This window comes from Lytechinus pictus, chromosome 18 (assembly GCF_037042905.1).
Source record: "Lytechinus pictus isolate F3 Inbred chromosome 18, Lp3.0, whole genome shotgun sequence".
Taxonomy (NCBI): Eukaryota; Metazoa; Echinodermata; class Echinoidea; order Temnopleuroida; family Toxopneustidae; genus Lytechinus; species Lytechinus pictus.
This window is the reverse complement of record NC_087262.1, coordinates 4,823,533-4,837,309: the sequence shown is the minus strand read 5'-3', so window position 1 is coordinate 4,837,309 and position 13,777 is coordinate 4,823,533. Positions and strand designations below refer to the sequence as shown.

General features: G+C 36.4%; 1 protein-coding gene across 1 annotated transcript in view; it reads left to right on the top strand.

Annotated features, from left to right (window-relative positions):
* The first annotated feature begins 9,812 nt into the window (after positions 1-9,812).
* Positions 9,813-13,777, top strand: part of LOC129281895 (phosphatidylinositol 3,4,5-trisphosphate 3-phosphatase and dual-specificity protein phosphatase PTEN-like) — a 31,347-nt gene continuing 27,382 nt past the window's right edge. The window contains exon 1 of the mRNA XM_054917825.2: positions 9,813-9,915. Within this exon, the coding sequence (XP_054773800.1) occupies positions 9,854-9,915 (62 nt within the window). The 5' untranslated portion in view covers positions 9,813-9,853. The remainder of the gene's footprint in view (positions 9,916-13,777) is intronic.

Sequence of the window (13,777 nt, the reverse complement as noted above, 5' to 3'; positions counted from 1 at the left end):
TTGTTGCTTGGAGTTGGAGGTTAAAGTAATCAACAATATATTTTTATCTCTTTGAAAATGTTAGAAAAGTAACTTGTCAAAGTTGTACAATTTACATGTATTGTAGTGTTACCAGTGTTGTGGGAGACAAAGTGGAATTTTTTTGTGAACTATCATCAAACTTTCCCATCGAATTTGACATATTTTTGTGGGAAAATACTTGTGACCATCATCACCAGATTCTTTGGATTATGGTTCTCTGCACTGCACTGGATATAAACAGCCAAGATGAATACGAAAGTGATAGAGAGGACGGACAATATCAAGGCATTGGAAGTAAACATTAAAGGTCAAGTCCACCCAAGAAAAACGATGATTTGAATAAATAGAGAAAAATCAAACTAGCATAATGCTGAAAATTTCATCAAAATCGGATGTAAAATAAGAAAGTTATGAAATATTAAAGTTTCGCTCATTTTTCACAAAATAGTTACATGCTACATGTACATGCACAATTTAGTCACATGCGAATGAGAGAATCGATGATGTCACTCACTCACTATTTCTTTTGTTTTTTATTGTTTGAATTATACAATATTTCAATTTTTACAGATTTGACAATAAGGACGAACTTGACTGAACCATGAAATATTGATAAACAATGGTAATTCCACATGATAAGGGAGAAATGAAACTTTGTTTCACAGGATAATGATGAGAAAAAATTAGAATATTTAGTATTTCATTTAATACAATACAAAAGAAATAGTGAGTGAGTGATGTCATCAGTTCCCTCATTTGCATACCGACCGGGATGTGCATATAACTGTTTTGTGAAATCAAGCAAAATTTTAAAATGTCATAACTTTCTTATTTTACATCCGATTTTGGTGAAATTTTCAGTGTTATGCTTGTTGGATTTTTCTCTTTTTATTCAAATCAACTTTTTGTTGGGGTGGACTTGGAATTGGTCATGGATGGAGGATAAAGATTACTGGAGATTTTTGCCCCTGCCCGCAAAAATTCATGTTTTTTGGAGGACACTTAGTGGCATCCCTGTATGTAATGGCATCAAAATAAAAAGCTTAACCAATGGTTTTAAATGATTTTGAATATTGAGCTTATTTTGGAATTGTAAATTGATATTCTATGAAACTTTGGCAAACAGTAAAATACTTTATCAGATTTCTCTGATCAGATGCTTTCAAATTTCAGGTCACTGGGTCATTTCAGGTCATTTGTCTTCGATAAATTTAGATGTATAAAAATTGATGATTGTTTTGATTGGATAAAGCTGAAATTTGATCAGGTCATATTTACGAAATAAGACTGTCTTTCCTTCAATATGATGCTCATGCAGTGACATTTTTTTTTTGGTGGGGGGGGGGGTGGGGGAAATGGAGATAGTTTGATGGCTCAAAATACAGAAGATTTCTAAAGTATAGGTTCTTACCATATAATTTAAAAGGAGGAAGTCAATTCATCCCATCTTTATTTATGTTTTTAATCTACATTTGTGCACATTTGTTATAAATTAGTCAAATGCACGTTGTAGACTGATGTTTCGAGATTAGAAATTCTATTCTATCCCATTATAGAAATGAACAGTGTACATATATACAAACCTGCAATAAATGTAGGTCAGAGTTTGTATATAGATGTTCATATTGCTGGTTCAGTGTTCATTGACATGCCAATTCCTTTTTGTGCACTAGTACAAAGGTATTTTTGTACAGTAATTATTGATGTGTGGGTTTGACTTTTGTCCACGATGCTCTCGGGAACGATGGTCATAGAAATAGACTTATCAAGAGACCCCCAATGAGAGTGAATTTCCTATTCTGATGGAAGAAGGACGAGATGACATCTTCAGTACTGACGCTCGCTCCATGAATCTCAACAATTGATCGGGGTAAATTTAGCACACTGGGATGAGTGACTACGTCATTGGTGTCGTGGGTCCTTACGTGAACGCTTCCGCGTCACCGAGCAGTGCATGGCTGACAACCCAAAGTTGAGAGGACATGTTCCTTTGACTGCCTGAAATTATATCTCGCTCTCCCCCATCCAACACTCCCTTGTTCTCACTTTCCCTTCTTTACCCCTTTTTCCCTTTCCCTCACTTTGAACGCCTCCTCTCTCTCCTGCCCATTCCCCTACTCTTCCATCTGTTCTTCTCTCCCTCCCCATCTTACTCCCTTTTCTTTCTCCTTTATTACTCCCTTTCCATCTCTCATACATGTATATGTACCCCCCCTACCTTCCCCTTTCACTTACCCCCCCCCCCCCTTCTCTCTGTTTACCCTTCTCTGTTCTTTTCTTTTGTCTGTTTCTCTCTTTCTCTCTATCATCATTTCCTTTCAGGCCTTACTACCTTTTCCCATCATTTTCCCACTACATTTTAAATACAATGTATTAAATAAATAGTGTACCATTTTCCCCTTCCTGTACCATTTTCCTCTGTATACACATGTATGTAGAGTACCGGTACTGTACATGTGTACCTGTATGTACATTCTCTCTTCATGATCCTCTCTACGGGTCACTCACCATATTTGTAGCATTCACTTGTCAATAGGTCAGGAATCCAAATTCAAAATTATTTCTTTCAAATAATTTTGCTTTTGGTGAACATTCAAAGAACCATTGTCAATATGTACATGTACAGTGTGAGTGTGGGACCAGGATTTGTATGTCGGGCTGAAAAAAACCATGGGAGTGAAATTCAATTAGGGTGGAAATGGGTCCTATTACTTTCAAGCGCTAGCGTGACTTACACTCATGAACCTACATGTACATGGAAGTTATTCATGCGTGTATTACATGTACTTGTTCCCCATTTATTCATTGTCCCTTTGTGCCGTTTCGAGATTAGAGAGGCAGTGGAGACTGGTATAAAAGTAAATAATTTATGATATTAAATAGTAGCATATCTGTTTTTATAATTGATGTTCCTTCTTGCATATTATACATGTAGCTACATGTACACTACAGGCCTATGTACCTGTTGAAGACCAATTTTACCATTTGGCCTTTTTGTTTCTGCTCATCTCCTTTTTTTTTTGGGGGGGGGAGAGTTACACACATGTATGGAAATTAATGGGTTTGTTTTACCCCAAAGGAAGAGCAAGCACGGTATACTGTAGTTTTGAAACAGACATCTGACATTGGGGGGGGGGGGGGGCGGGGTTGATCCATTAAAAACCACTAAAAATTGTTTGAAGTACATAACGTGTATCTATGTGTGAACCAATAAAAATTTGTTCAATTGATTCTAGCTCAATTATTTTTTTACTTATTTGTTTTAATAGTCATAGGTGTTTGAATTGTGATCATTGGAGATAAGCAGCAAAGTTTTATTGAGTGATGGCTTTTGATCCCACTTACACATTTTAAATTCTTTTTTTTTTAAATATATAATCCGTGTTACACCAGAGTGCAATAAAACTATGCAAATATATGGAACATTGAAAAGACCCTTTTACACCAGCTCAAACAGTATTCGAAAACCTACTGTATGTGTATTTTACTGACAGTGACTGAATGTTGGCATTTATTTCAATATGTGGTGAATAAAATGCATGACTATATTACTTTATATGTCACAGCATGAAAATAATGAAATTCACATTACTGTACATGTACAATCAGAATTAAATGATCAAAATACCGTATGTAAAAAAGTTTTTTTTTTAGTGGGCTCTGACACAGCACAAATCTGTGAAGTTAGTGCGAACATTTCTATATTCGCACTAACTTATCATCTTCTCAGTGATCTTGTTTGACAAATTTGCTCTCAGCCAATCATATGCAAGGATTTCAGTGGCTTATAACAACACTCCCCCTGGAAGGTCAAGCATAATGCTCACATGATATAAAGCATGTCCAGACTTGTTTCATTTGGATTGAGTGGCATAAACCTGTACATATTTCAATATGAGGAGCAATATATGAAGACCTCTCTCTATTAAAGAAGATTATGTAAAAGATGTTTAAGATATCTAATATTAAATTTAATATCAAGGCCATTATTCAAATTCGAAATCACTTTATTGTGATTCAATCTCTCCATCAGAATTATGTAACACAAAATTGCAATTCTAAAATGAGTAGGAGAAGGCGGGATAAGTTGTGACACTTTTTGCGTTTTGCATGTTAGAATTGATATGATTAATAATCTTTTAGAAATAAGTACCTTGCCTTAAAATTTAATTCTTCTGAATATTTTTCACTTATATATAACTTTCTACCCCCACACTCAAAGTCATTGTCACCTTTGAAAAAAGCGATATGGCTCAACTTGCCCTACTGGGGGGTAAGTTGAGCCACCTTCTGGGGTAAGTTTAGCCACAAAAAATATGTACAAAATGTATGGGGGAAGAACCAGAATGTCTTTTCACCTGCTGATTCTCTATAAGTACTAACATCCTCTAAGAGGAGAAGAACAGTCAGGTAAATTTGCTCCTTTCTGCCTGCATATCAATGGCTTTTTGAGGTTTGTTTGTTTTTTATGCTCAAAGTACCCCGCCTTCCCCTACATGTAGGCCTACATTTCAGTCCCGGGGGGGGGGGGGGGGGGGCATTCAGTATATAATGCATAGTGGGTATGTGCCGCGGAGGGGACCCCCATTTTTACACTCAAATTTCCGTTCCAAGGCATAGCATTTTTGTCTTATTGAGAAAAAGAACAAAGAAAGCCGCTCCAAGGCATAGCATTTCCTTCTTATCGAGAAAAAAGAAGAAAGAAATCCGCTCCAAAGCTTCGCATATTTTTCGTTACGCCGTTCCGGTCGCATTGATCTGCTACAATTTTGGTGAAAAGCGGCCGTAGAGCGCTTTTCGACCATCGCCTAAGTGCGAGCGCACCCGGCTGAGGCCGCGCTAGCTGCGTCATGCACGATTGCCCGTTCCATAGGGATGCATACACACTCACACGCTGGCGATCCGTTCCGAGGACCCCCGTTTTCACAAACATTTGTAGTTCCGAAGCCCGTTCCGAGGACCCTCCTTTTTACAATAAGCCCGCTCCAAGGCCCCCGTTTTTTGCCTCGCCCGCGGCACACCCCTACCACTATTTTGGTCGAGTGCCCCCCCCCCCCCGGGATTTCAGTCCTGGCAGTGAGCCTTCAAGTAGGCAAAGATTGTTTTTAATTGCCTTAGAACCACTGTCAGCAAGGGGGGGGGGGATCTTGATGGTACTGTAGCAAGGCAGATGAGATGGGCACCAAAGCAATCGTCTTCATCGCCTTGGCCCTTGGGTTATAAATGCCACTGCCGTACAACCGTATAGGATGCTATTCATGGGGGGGGGGTGTACATGTATTGCAGAGCGATGCCCCCTTCCCCCCATGAATAGAATGTTGGAGTGGATCTACATGTATGCCAGGAGTTAAAAGATAAATACCAGGGGGCCGTTGCATAAAGCTGTTCGTAGGTTAAGAGCGACTTTAAGAACGACTGGTGATCCTTTCTTACGCGCTAAACCATCGCCAAATGTATATACATTTACCACAAGAAAGGATCACCAGTCGTTCTTTACGTCGCTCTTAACTTACGAACAGCTTTATGAAACACCAACCAGTTGTGGTAAACTACATGTATCTCAAAATGAGTTTGAATAGAATCAAATGAAATGACCACCCAAGTGTTTGTATGTATGAATAAAAAATATATGCCAAATGACTCTGGAAAAAATGTGAAAGTGCTGAGAAATGAGCAAAATAAGCAAGGAATTTCCCATAAAATATTGGGTATTTTTCCAAACAATATTAATATAATACACTGTCCCACATATGCCTTTTTGTGTTAGTGATCATCAGAATTAAATTTTCCACTGAGATATCATGTTTTCACAAAGAAGTTTATTTCAATGTATGGGATTTGAGATCTATGATTAAATGGTTGCAATTGAACTTGACTTTAAAGGACAAGTCCACCCCAACAAAAAGTTGATTTTAATAAAAAGAGAAAAATCCAACAAGCATATCACTGAAAATTTCATCAAAATCGGATGTAAAATAAGAAAGTTATGACGTTTTAAAGTTTCGCTTAATTTCACAAAACAGTTATATGCACATACTTGCTGGTATGAAAATGAGGAGACTATGATGTCATCCACTCACTATTTCTTTTGTATTTTATTATATGAAATATGAAATATTCTAATTTTCTCCTAATTGTCAAGTGATACAATGATTAATTCCTCCCTGAAAATGTGGTACATGTATTAGCATTGTTTAATACTATATGGTTCAGTCAAGTTGGTCCTTATTATCAAATCTATAAAAAATGAAATATTGTATAATTCAAACAATAAAAAACAAAAGAAATAGTGAGTGATGGACATCATCAACTGACTCAGCTAGTTGTGCATATCACTGTTTTGTAAAAATAAGCGAAACTTTAAAATGTCATAACTTTCTTATTTTACATCCGATTTTGATGAAATTTTCAGCACTAGACTAGTTTGATTTTTCTCTATGTATTCAAGTCAGCATTTTCCTGGGGTGGACTTAACCTTTAAAGACTTTCTCACAAAATAATTGTTTGCTGCAACTACCTTCTATACCTTTAACGCTAGCAATGATACAGTACATTCCATGGACATACATGTAATATTGAACCTGTATGCAGTACATTGAACAACATAAAGAACTGATGATGGATCTGCATTGGACATATCTGTATAAAAAAAAGGGTTTTGTCAGGACAGCTTCCCTTTTGTGCTATGATTTGTTTACTTTATTAACAGGAAACAATACATGTAGTAGAGTATAGGTGGTGGTTTAAAACCACCTCGATCACAAAAACCACCTCGATCACAATAATCCCTGTTAAAGGAGAATGAAACCTTTGGAACAAGATAGCTTGTGTGAAAACAGAAAAATCAAAGAAACAGCTCAACAAAAGTTTGAGGAAAATCGGACAAATAATGAGAAAGTTAGGAGCATTTTAATATTGCGATCACTAATGCAATGGAGATCCTCAAATTGGCAATGCGACAAAGATGTGTGATGTCACTTGTGAACAACTTTCCCTTTGATGGACTATAAAATACCCTTGAATTGTCTCTCTCTGCTTTTTCTTGTGGTGATGCAAACTCTTTATCCATGATGTACAACAACTCTCCCCATTACTTTAGTATATATATTTCACTTAAATTGCCTCTTTTATCACATCTATCAGTAGATCATGTGTTCTTTCTATAGGAGGGCATGTAATACAGATTTTTAAAGAATACATCATGGATAAAGAGTTTGCATCACCACAAGAAAAAGCAGAGAGAGACATTTCGAGGGTATTTTATAGTCCATCAAAGGGAAAGTTGTTCACATGTGACATCACACATCCTTATCGCATTGCCAATGGGAGGATCTCCATAGCATTAGTGATTGCAATATTAAAATGCTCAGAACTTTCTCATTATTTGTCCGATTTTTCTCAAACTTTCTTTGTTCTTATTCTTTGATTTTTCTGTTTTCGACACAAGCCTACTTATTCCAAAGGTTTCATTACCCTTTGATTATTATTATTATCACATTTACTCCGCCCCAAAAACACCCTTCGGGATAAGTTCCTGAAGTTACTAGCATGCGCCGTAATGTCTGATAAGCAAGCGAGACACAAGATTCAAAATCGCCAGCTCAGCAGCCACCCACGGCGCCCGAGCCCAACTATACGCTTGGCTAAAAGGTCCGTAATTTGCTTTCACACTGCCAAAACACCTGCAACCTTGGAAAAATCCCTGAAAGAGTTCTTGTGGTTATTTTCTGTTTGGGAGGTTTCGCATCATTTGCTTTCACACTGCCAAAATTACCTGGTGTTTTCTGATTGGGGTAAATTTCCCGATCAGAAAATACCTAGAACTGACGAACTTTGAGGCGGTCTGAAACCACCTTATGAGGAACTGAATGTGGAACCACCACACACATGTATCCAGAGTTCATCATTATTATACCAGTTAAAGGGAAAAGGGGGAAGTAAATAAAGAAAGGAGAGGATACATCTGGTGCAAGGCACATTCAAGAAAGAACATGCTATTCATAAAATTGTTGGGGTCTCTATTCGTTGGGATTGTAAATCATGTGCCTTGTCTCCTACATTGTAGGTACTCTACTCAGACCACGCTGCTCACGCTCATGACTTTTATGCTTTTCACACTGTAATTCCTTATAAACCCCATACTATTTTTTTTTCGATTCACACTGTCTTTCTTAACCCCATACTATTTGCTTAGCCGGGGTTAACGCCTATCACACAGCTCATGAATATTGATGATTTTACCATACAGAGTACGTGCAATTTCGACTTCTGTGATTGGCTAATGCCCCACTTTTCCTTAGCCCTGTTTCGTTTCACACTGCATCTCTTAGCACCGCAATAAGTAGGCTAACCCTGCTTTTTTGCAGGGCCAGTACCGTACTATTTACCGTGCTAGCCCACTTTGCTAAAATGTAGTGTGAAAACGAAGTGGGCTAAGCTTAACCCCGGGAAATTGGTGGGGCTAAGACCTCCCCCCCTTAGCCTCACCAATTTCCCGGGGTTAAGGAAAAAAAGTGCAGTGTGAAAAGCATATTAGAGAACCTACCCAGGAAGGGTCTTTTGGGGCGGATATGATTGCAGAATATAGTAATTGGGTATTTTTGTAAGGCCTGAACAAGATCTTTTAAATTTACAGGTGCTTTGGTGATGGACTTGTTCTGAAAACACCCTTTACATGTGGTATGTTATTTAAAAAAAAACACTAATAAACTACGCAAAGTCGTGTTAATTCTGATCTTTCTGTGTATCCCTATTCTGATCCTATGGTAAAGTAAATCCAAATTTATATACCTGTTGAAATGGCAAAGTATGAATTAAGAAAATTTCCTAAATTTGAAGGATAACATGAAACATTTTTTGTACACGTAATTGACACTCTTTTCGTGAACACTTTGAATATTAAAGGTTTTAAACAGCAATAAAGGACAAGTATTGAATTGCATATGTGTCAGGGGATTGTTTTTAATATTGTGGGGATGTCTTTGCCATCAGCCCAGGGAATTGTTACATCGATCAATGAGACTATACATGTGTGTAGATCATACATTTCTTTTCGTAGGCTTATTGCATCACTGTACTGGCACTAGGTCACTTCAAGGGTGACTCACAGAGCACTAGCCACTTACTAATATTGCCTTATTTCCCAGGTAATAGACAGACTTCTCTTCTTTGTCTTCTTATTCACACTATAGAACGCACAATGGCAACTTTTTTTTCAGTTCACACTAGGCCTGAGTCATTACGCTTTAAATGTTTTATGCTATTGATAAACGGGTGGTTAGGGTTTGGCGGGCGGTGTTTAAAAAAAATCCTTCCCCAAAGTTACTGAACTGGAATGCCAGTACATTTCAGTCCCATATGTAGACATTCATGTTAGTAGATCACAGAAAAGGGAATATTCTTCATTTTCTTGATAGTTTCCAAATAAATCTAAACATTCAAGGAAATGTATGGGAAAGTGGTAGCCATATCATGGATGTAAAAATGTGAAATGTGAAATTTCAGCAACTCTTTAGAAAGGTTTTTATTTTGATTATTATTCTTTTCATCCATTCAAACCGTAAGAATACGGGAATAAAAAGTTTATGCTTTTAATAGTTGTTTGAAGAGACCTAGTGCAGACCTAGAAATTAATTATGGTGATAACTAGTGGGCAAAATTTACAGGAAATAATATTGTATGTGGGCTGGTTGAGAGTGGGAGTAGTACATGTACATGCAGGTCATTATGAAATGTTGAGTAATAAATGTTTTTTTTATTGTATGTAAATTATATCATTACATTTTCCTGAACTGGAGATTTTCTCACAGATATTTATCCCAATATTATAGCCATGGGTTTTCCTGCAGAGAATCTGGAAGGAGTCTACAGGAACAAATTAGAAGATGTCGTTAAGTAAGTATCGATTTTAAAAGCAACTCCATTCTTTATCTTTTTTTAAATATAGGCCTACTCTGTAAATTACAGGTTAGTTCTGATCTTGTGATATAAATTTTTTTCTAAGACAATCATAAAAGTTCCATTACATGTACACTGTAGTTGAATATACAACAGGTTTGAAATGTGCACATTTGATATTATCTCTTATCACATTGATATTAAAGTTCATTCATCCCTACCTCATGCCTACTGGGGGAAGGGAGGGGAGTGGGTTCATGTAGATGGGACCATTAAGAAAATCTGGCATGAATGTTTCGCCTTAAACTTTTCAGATACAGTATACATACATGGTATTCACAAATCGGGCGTGAAAGTTTTAGCCCAAATTTTCAGATAAAGTATACATGTATCTAGTGCTGTAACGCACAAGGAAAAACCCGACTCGTACCGTCCCGTATAATCCAATGATTTGCAGGCGGGACCCGCTGACCCGTCGGGTTTGAACCCGGGGTTTGAATTGCATAATATAGGTCTACCACGTGTGCTCACTCAAGGAAAGAAGAAGATGTCAGTGATTTTTAATTCCTTATAAAAATTGTTATAAGCCAATCAGCTCCAAGGATTTCAGCGGCTTGTAACAGTGTCAGTGAAAGCAACTGCTTGTTCCATTTAAGGCTCTCCTGTTCACCTAAAATGTACATTGTTGTGATCTCGATCAATATCAACAGTACATGGAACCCTCCCTATATTGCACTGACCATTCACATATGATATTGTATTTTGTATTATCATTGCATGGTTAACCTCCATGTATATAGAGAAGGGATTGCTGTCTTTGAGGTGTCATAAACCTGCCTTTTGAAGAAATCCTACACCCTGCTCATGCTATTATCATTAATGTTTCACTTTCGATATAACAGCCATAAGTACATTTACAACCAAGGACCCGTGTCATAAAGACTGCCAACCATTGTAACTTTGCCATTATTGTAACTACCATGGATACCTGGATTGTGATTGGCTGCTGAACCCAACTACCATGGTAGTTACCGTATTACAGCAAAGTAACTCTTGTGAAAACGGCCCCTGGCTGATCCAAAATTTAAAGGATGCAGTCAGTAGGATTTACACAAGATGGTCGTAATTAGCTATCTCATTATTCTGCTGTGCACTGTATGTAGAATATTGATTTTTTTTAAAATATAAAGTTCTTGTTCGTGGCAGATTTAGGGGCAACTGTTGAAAAGATTGTCATCCTAAAGCATTCCATTTTGCAAATTTTAGGGGTAATTTTGGCTGTCATGAGGGCAAAATCATCCTTTGCTCTCATTCGGCATGTGAATGTGAATTTATTTATTTACATTTTCTCATCTATCAAGAGTATTTGAAAGTTATCACGCTAGTATTTTTTTTCATCTCTTTCACATCTTGAATATACATGTAACATTATTTCACTGCATATGAACAGGCTACAATATCGTTGTAACCGTTTCTGGATCATGAATGGAATTGCTAAAGGGAATCCTAGGGGAATGATTTTTTTAAAATTTATTTTAAATTTTTTTTATCTAATGTAACATCCCAGAATTAAATAGTGTAATACTGCCAATGTATTGTAATTTTGGTTATAACTTGTAATATGTATTGCATGTAGTTTGGTATAATCTACACTGGGCAGTATCTGAATAGAGTTTTCTTAGAATAATCCATGACTAATTCCCTCTGTCCAGTGCAGAGATTGTTCTGTACACTTCGCTATTGGAAAGAGAAAGTATAAAGTCTTAAAGTCATCTCATAGGAATGTTGTGGTCACCTGTGGAAGGGTGGAGGCAGAGAGAATCTGAATGAAGAAGATTGTATCCTATTCATTCCATCTCACACCACCTTTGAGACAACATCTAGAGAGAAGACATCTTAATATATTTTCAACACTTGATTTTTCCATGTCGAATCCAATCCATTAGGGGTAAGTTGAATCCCAATTCACATTTTAAATAATGATATTTATAAATGTTTTACTTTGATCATTGTTGTTTAATATGGATCAAGAATAGCATAATATATTTTTGTTCTCTAAATATTTAGGATAAGTTAGTACTTTTTCTGTGAGATATATCTATGTTCAATTTCGTTTTGATCCTTTAAATGTGTTTTCTATTTCTTTTGTTATGAATGTTCCTTAATGTAGTATTTGATATACATGTGCTACATTTGATTTGATTTCATATGTTGTGTTAAGACAAAGGTCTAGAAGTATTTTATCGAACATGATTCGCGTGGATATTTTGTATTAATTACTCTAATTGAGGTTTACATAATTCCGTTGATTTAAATAATCCAATCATGCTTCATAAACTTCTTTGTTCGTATTTCTTGGAGGAGAAATGGTATTATTGTTGTGTTTTACTAAAAGTAACATTTGTTATTTTATCGGTATTATTGTGCTAAATAATATTAGTTTCATCTAATAATTTCTGTAGGGTCAGAAATTGACTTTATTTGCTTAGCATTATATTTATATCCAAAATGATTATGTTAGATTCATCTGTAGATATTCATACTTTGCATTGATGTTTGCGTAGTTTAAGTTTATAAGAAACTTAGTACCTTTAAGGCTGTTGCTAGGCGACAGACAGCATTCTGATACATATTGGGGCTGTTGGCCAGTTGCATCATTCATAGTAGTTGGCAGTGTGACGTCATGAATCACGGCACATGCTGCAGAAGTTCTGTGGAGCTTCATGGTCATTGTTTAGGTTAGGGGTGATAGGGTCACTCAGGAATGTAGTTTTATTGTCTAGGGACTAGCCCTGTTCACACTGAAACAACTTGTTTTTTAGTTGCACTGTACTTTGAGGAGTACTAGGGTCTGTTCATATTGTAGATTTAATCTGATTTAATTATTAATCCGATTTAACTTTAGTCTGGTTTAACTTTAATCTTTTACTTGTATTTCAAGTTAGGGTTTTGTTTTTCATAATTCATTATTGATATCAGCTTGAAGTATTTGAGTTCATTTTAATGAAATTCTTTTTGACAATCATCATGTTCTATTTATCATTACATATATTCATTTAATCATTCATGTTATCTTATAACTTAATATATAATTTCTTTGATGTTTATTCTTTGTATCTCTTTCCTTCTTCTCATTTTCTCTCTATTCTATTATACGTTTATATAACGCCTTATTTTGTCGTGTTATTGCATATTGGTTGAGTGAAACATGTAATGTGATGATAGTAGAGTCGAGCTACCAGCTTACTACTTTTATTACTGATTGTTGTATTGAAACTCTTGATGTATATGACAATTTATGATTCTTTATTTTCTATTGTTTTCCAGGGTTTTTGTTATTCTTCTAAATAAAGTATGACATCAAAAGAACCTGGACCGCAAATTCTGAGTCGTTCTTAATCTCAATTTTGTGTGTCACATTAATGGCGTAGTCGGCAGGATGTCTACGTAACCCCCTATGGAGTAAGACGAAGAGGATGCTGATCATCATTTGAGAGACCGTATCCGATCTTGGAGAGGCTGGACTCTTGAGGACTCTGAAGGACAGAACAGGATGTGTGCTAGCAGCTACCCCCAGGATCAGAACTGACGGACCAAGCGGATTAACGTTAGAGCAAGTGACTGATCAGAAGCAAGTCAGGAGACGTGTGAAATATACCGAGAGCGGACATTGGAAAAACAACGAACGGACAATGAACATTAATGAAGAAGACTATTATATGGGACTATGAATAGTGCATCAACGTGATCATTGTGATTTATGTCATACGTGTAAACTCTCAGCTTACCTGATCTATTAATGTGATATATATAGCTGTATTTTTCGATAGATCTCCCTTCTGTGCATCACAGGGTTTAG